General features: G+C 41.9%; 2 protein-coding genes across 2 annotated transcripts; one reads left to right on the top strand and one right to left on the bottom strand.

The window, feature by feature from the left end:
* Positions 1-160: 160 nt before the first annotated feature.
* si:dkeyp-69c1.9 lies at positions 161-3,979 on the top strand. The gene is made up of 5 exons (XM_041052050.1): positions 161-188; positions 1,634-1,813; positions 2,362-2,457; positions 3,240-3,525; positions 3,612-3,979. The coding sequence occupies exons 1-5, from the start codon at positions 161-163 to the stop codon at positions 3,721-3,723; spliced, it is 702 nt and encodes a 233-aa protein (XP_040907984.1). The 3' UTR covers positions 3,724-3,979.
* Positions 3,980-4,598: 619 nt separating this feature from the next.
* On the bottom strand, positions 4,599-5,994 carry snrnp35 (small nuclear ribonucleoprotein 35 (U11/U12)). Its single transcript, XM_041051742.1, has one exon. The coding sequence runs from the start codon at positions 5,915-5,917 to the stop codon at positions 5,198-5,200; it is 720 nt and encodes a 239-aa protein (XP_040907676.1). The 5' UTR covers positions 5,918-5,994; the 3' UTR covers positions 4,599-5,197.
* Positions 5,995-6,205: the final 211 nt, after the last annotated feature.

Raw genomic sequence — 6,205 nt, 5'->3', positions numbered from 1 at the left:
AAAAACAAAAAAACATCTGGGCATTGTAGCTTTCAGGAAATGTTATCCAAACTGGAGTACATTGTGTATTTTCAGGGAATATTTTCAGCTACGGATTAATACACATTTGATGTCTGACAACAGTGTTTATGGGATTCGTTCAAAATAAATGTTCACTACAATGAAGGAGCATGTCGCGCAGTTCGAAGGTGTGGCTCACTGATGCGCTTTTAATAGTTTCTGGACAACAATGGAGGTCTATGGTCTAGAAGAACAGGTTCTTTTGGGCTTTGGCAACACAAATAATACATACAATTTATTGTTGTTTAATAAAGATAAAGTGTCTGCTGAAAGGAATTGAAGAGTCAGGTGTAGTGCAGGAACTGAAAATATTTAAAAGCTGAACATTGAGTGATAAGTGTAAGATCTTAAAGTCAGTCACTTCTAGACATAAAAAAAAACACTGAATATATTAAACAGTATATAAGTAGATCAACATTTAAAAGAGGAGCACTCATCACCTGAAGAGGCTGACATTTTTTATTTAGAATGAATTTCTACTAGAAATATAGAAACCTAAATTGTGAATGAGATTTGTTTTTTGAAGAATAAGATATAGACATTATCTTTTATCTTACCTTGAGCTATCACTGTACATGCTGCACTGCAGGATACACTTCAACATAACTCACAATCTCTTGTGAAAATCTGCACACACAATAGTGAAGGCATGTGACAGATAAGGGTACAATCTTGTCTCACCTCCCTCTACTCACAACACATAAACTACAATATAAATAGAAGTGGCTTGAAAGTGTGCAGGAGCATTCTTGCCACAGAATACCTTAAAGTGTAAAATGATTTATGAGAAAAGGAGTTACAGGCTGAAACAGACCCCTCTAATGTGAAGGAAATATAGTTGGGATTTATGCCAGCTGAAAACTGGGAGACATGGTGCATTGCTGAGTGCAGGCCAAGTGCTCCGGGGCAACCACTGAATAGACAACATGATTTCACTTTCTTTCTCTTTTTTTCTCTTTTTGGTGTGTGTGACTATACACAACTGCTATGAGATTTATTTTATAATCATTATTCTTGCAACTGTACATCTTACCTGAGTAACTGATGCAAGATGCAACATTTTAGACATATTGTCTCAGAAACCAGGCTCAGCTTGGCACCTTGAGCTTGCTGAGACGCGTCACTCTTTTCTTTTTTTTTTTTTGTTCCCCACTAAAATCAGCCCTGCATCAAAACCTTTAACACTGGACTATTTTCCCCTTTAAAACTTTCTGTGCGAGCAGCCACCGCAAAGTTTTGGCTCTCTGTTGGTGGTCCAGCTGCTTTATTGTCTCAGTTGGTAACTACTGTATCTGCCAGTCACTGGAGAAGAATAGGATGCCATGACTACTGCAGTAAACAAGATTTAAGTAGCTCTGTATATTGCCTGAAACACACATGCACACAGCACCGAGAAATGTAGACAGTATAGTGAAACTAAAGAAGTGTAGAACGTCTTGTGTTTTGCCTACATGTAAGGTAAGCAACACAGTAAATAACTCTTAGAAACGTTTAAGGCTTCATACTGGTTATTTGAAAGAAAAATTTAAAAGCTTGCTAACTTTCTGATTCTACTGAATATGCATTTTTACAGTATTTGCTGTACCAGACACCAAAGATTCAGAGCTGCTGGTGATGCCAGTGAGCCCACAGGACAGCCAGGGCCGGACAGACAGAATGTTCATTGAAGATGCCAACCCACAACACCCACGTCGCCGCCATGAATTCTTTCTGCGTTGTCGACCCTACAGGGGGGAGCTGCCGACGGTGGCAGGTAAAGGTTTGCTGCTGATAGAAGATTAGGTAGATAGATAAGAGTGTCCAGGTTCCCACTAAGGAGATACACTAAATTATCCAACATTATCACTATTTCTGTAGTTGTGCTTGAAGCCCAGGGCAATTTTCTGAATGGATAAATAAAAATAAAACATTATATTCATATCACAGATATCAGTTCCGTGTTTAGTATATTTTTTTTTCTGAAGCCAAAGTAAATGGGCTTAAATGAGCCATGACCTGTGCCAGCAATTCTTATAATTTACACAAGGATAACCAGCTGGCTTAGGGGGTTTTCCAGCTCAAAGGCTAAAACAAAAATACTTCATTGGCAAGACTTCAACAAATGTTAAATGAGGTCAGCCCAGTTGCGACGATGTGTTAACTGGAATTACTCCAAAGTACTGTTTAAAAAGAAAGAATTTTGAAAATGCCAGTAATTAATTGTAACTTGTAACAAAACCATCTCATTTCGACTGCACACAATAGTTTGTAATCAGGCACTTCTAAAGCCCCCCTCTCTCTGTTATGTCCTGACCTCCTTAGGATTTCTCCTCTACCCAGACACTCCTGCTAAGATGGAGACCACGTCACGGGAGGCTTTCTGCTTCAGGCCCATCCCACAACAAGACAGGGTCAAAGGTCTGCAGTCTTATCTCAAACTGGAGAATAACCTTATCTGTTTGAAGATAGACTGTGTGTTGAGTTGTGTGTGTGCATGTTTGAGTGTTTCAGTGTTGACAGTAGGCACACCAAGAAGTGTGTTGTGTTTTGTGGACATAAAAGTATATGTGTGTGTTTTGGCAAAGGTTTGTGTGAGGACAAGTGATTTATGAGTTTTTTCTTTCGTTTAGAGGTTTAATCAGTCACACTGCAATATAATTAATCTACTGTCATAATACTGAAATGATAATACAGTAATTAATACTTAAAATATAACAGAAAAACTTCTATATAAGGTTAAACATAAAAATGCTTTAACTTGTATATCAAGAAGGAAAACAAATGTGGGTCTTACAGACCCAAATACCTTTTTATTAATTGCTAAACACTGCCAAGTGCTGGCTGAACTAATGAGGGTTTAGCCATTAGCCTTAATCTAAATGTAAATCTAAGTCAAAAATTGCCATTAAGATGTGATATTACAGGTCCACAATTTAAACGGTATGATAGTTTAAGATTTAAAAACAACATTTATCAAAATTAAAGATGACTAACGTCAAAAAGTGCATCAGAATGACACTGGGAGAAGATAAATCTAAGATAAAGATAAAGATGTTTAGGAATTATAAGCCTTTGACTGAGAAAGCAGAAGAAGACCTGAATAGATAGAGACTGCCACTGAATCTTCTGTATTGTGTCCATAGTAACGGTTCAAATGAGTGTTTTACCAAATCCATAACAAGTTTACGATTTCCCTTCAGGAGACCATATCGCCCAGAACACGCAGCAGGAGCCCCACTGTCCTCAGCCCACATCCTCGAGACAAACAGGAAGAGGAAACGGCAGCTGCAGGGAGAGGAAACCAGAGGAAGACGAGCAAGAAGACAGACATGATCAGACAGCGTCCACAGCAGTAAAAAATGAACGAGATACAACAGAGATGCTGTCTCAGTATCAGAAGGATTTCCCTCCCCCGTCCTCCTGCCGCAGGAGGCGAACACCCGCCCTCCCCCAGCTGGACAACATCGGCATCAACCCTGCCTTCAGGTGAGCATGAGTTTTAGCAGTATCACAGTGTCCTATAGCTTCGTGTAGAGAGAAGCTTGTCAGCGTCTGTGTGTTTTGGTTCACAGGATCGAGTTTAACACAGTCCAACGAGAGACTTACCCTGGTTGGCCCGTTCTGAATCCCAGCAGGCTGAGAGCGACCTTGTCCAGACGACCAAACCTGAACTCTGAGAATTAGTCTTTAACGTATGTAAGAAATCAGTTTAGTATGTGCACTTCAGCAATAAGTGACAAAACTGTTGCCTCAGACTCTCTTGTGATATGCCTTATTTAACCATTTGATGTTATTCTAGTAGAATTCCACATTTATATTGCTATAAATCCCAGTTTGTTCCTGCGATGATAAAATCATAAAATACAAAGCACAGTAATAAACAGGATTTCATAAACCAGTGTTAGAGGTTTTTTATGAGACATGGGTGTGTCTTTGCATCAGTCCTACTCTCTCCCCCCAAAAACTGCATTGTAGTTTAGACATGGGGTTGGATTAGATTGGAGTAGATCAAAATTGGGCTCTTTCATGGCACGCCTGTTTTTTTTTGTTGTTGTTGTAGTTGTTGTTTATTTGTTTTTATCGTATTTGCATTCTTATAGTTGTCTTTGTTCAGTTACTTGGTTACATCAGGGTTACCAAGGAATCTGTTCTGTCCAGCACAAACGGGTAGCAAGTGATGCATTTCCCAGCAGTGAGCTCAATCTCATGAGCTAATGGACTGATGTGTTCAGAGCATGGAGTCACTGGATAAGACTTAGCGAACTCATGCTAATAACAGACCTTTAGTGTTTTATATTGGTGACCTCTGACATAATGTCTTTGGTGTCCGTTTCAGAGTAAACAATCCGCTTAGTGACTCATAACGGAAACATGACCTGGGTCTGTGGGCAGGACCAGGGATCAAACAGCTGCACTAAGACTTCAGCAGGAGTCCCAGAGCTGGATAACTTTTAAGTCACAATATGTACATTTGCAATGCTGTTTTTTGGTATTACCATTACGCAGCAAAGTTGCTAGTGGCAGAGCTACATATAAAAGAAAAAAAAAACATTGACCTGTCCACCTTAGAAAATTTTAATACATCTCAGATTTCACAACAGAAACTGAAACACCTTAAGAGGCTGAGCAGCAGATTCAATCTGATTTACAGGCACTTTGTACGTGCATAATATAAATAATGACCTTTTGACCTGACTTGGCTGGACAACATCAATCCTATAAAAAAAATTCTAATCATTGTAAAGTGATTTTTTCTCAATATGCTGAATTAGAACACAGTCTTTACTGCTCAGTGTACACTACAAAAGCATGTACGGAGTCAGATTTCCCTGAGAAATACTGAAACGCTCAAGAGTAGCAGAATATCCAGGTCCAGGTTGAGATCCCATTAACATACAGTACCATTAAACGAAAATCAACCCAAACCGATTTCATGACTCCACAATAAGATCGTTTGTTACTGAAATAGTTGTTCTTTCCATAGACCAGTACTACATGTGCAAACCACAAAGCAGTAACAGTCACATTTTCCTTCACTGCCCTCTTGGCTTTAAATTCATCCACTGGATCAGCTGCAGCAGCTGGACTGGACAAAACATGTGTCACAGGCCTCGGCTGAACCAGGTGAGATTGGTACTTTGGATGGTAAATAGGGGCTTCATCTTCTGTCCCGGTGCCTGCTTCTGTCTCTGTGTCTGCGGTCATCCCTCTCTCTGCCTCTGTCCCGGTCATCCCTCCTCCCTCTGCTTCCCCACTCAGCTTCCCTGTGTCTGTCCCGGTCCCGCTCCCTGTCCTCCCTGTCTCTTGCCCCTTGTCTGTCCCACTCCCTCCCTCCACCTCCACCACCTCCCCGCTCCTGCCCCATGCCGATCCCGAGGTTGATGGGTTTCCGGAAAGGCCTGTCCCTGCCGCCGAACCTCAGCTGTCCGGACTCCTTCTTCCCTCCCAGTCCGCCACCGAGCCGCCGCGGGACCCATCCTTTGAGGGTCCTCTCCTGTTCAAAATCCACAAACACTTCGTGCTGGTCCACCACCAGTTTGTTAGCGTCCCGGCGAGCCCGGACAACAGACCGCTCCTCCTTGTATTCAATGAAGGCGTATTTTTTAGAAAAACCCGTGACGATGTCCCGAACTAGCCGGAGCTGCTGGATGTCTCCGTACTTGGAGAACACTTGGTACAGTTTATCCTCGGTTGTCTGGGGGTTCAAACGAGCCACAAAGAGAGTGAGCAGCGGGTCCCCGACAACACCCTTGTTGGGCTTGTAGCGAGCTCCCATTGCCCTCCATACCGCCCGGTCATGAGGCTCCACGTCCGTGCCGTCGATGCTGCCAGCTTTTAGCGGGTCGTACACCTTCGCTATTGGACTCCAGTCAACCATTTTCAGCCTGAAATGAAGCTACAAGAGTCTCCTTCACTCCACACACTTTTACCCCAACTCCGAGCGCCCTGCAGTCCCACGTGCGTACACAAAAACATTCCGTGGTGAAACAAGCCCCCGCACCTCACGTTTTAATGGTTCCTACTTAGTCGATGAGGGTAGAAACCTCTTTAAATAGTCATTGCTGGGGACAAACGGCCTAAAGATAATTGTTCTTATTTGTAACTGTCGGTTATTTGCATTTTTTCTTCATAAGTTTGCAGAATTAGCACAACAATCGCTCACACT

This window comes from Toxotes jaculatrix, chromosome 12 (genome assembly GCF_017976425.1).
Source record: "Toxotes jaculatrix isolate fToxJac2 chromosome 12, fToxJac2.pri, whole genome shotgun sequence".
In the NCBI taxonomy this organism is placed as follows: Eukaryota; Metazoa; Chordata; class Actinopteri; family Toxotidae; genus Toxotes; species Toxotes jaculatrix.
Note: the sequence above shows the minus strand (reverse complement) of the source record. Positions and strands in the feature narration are given on the sequence as shown.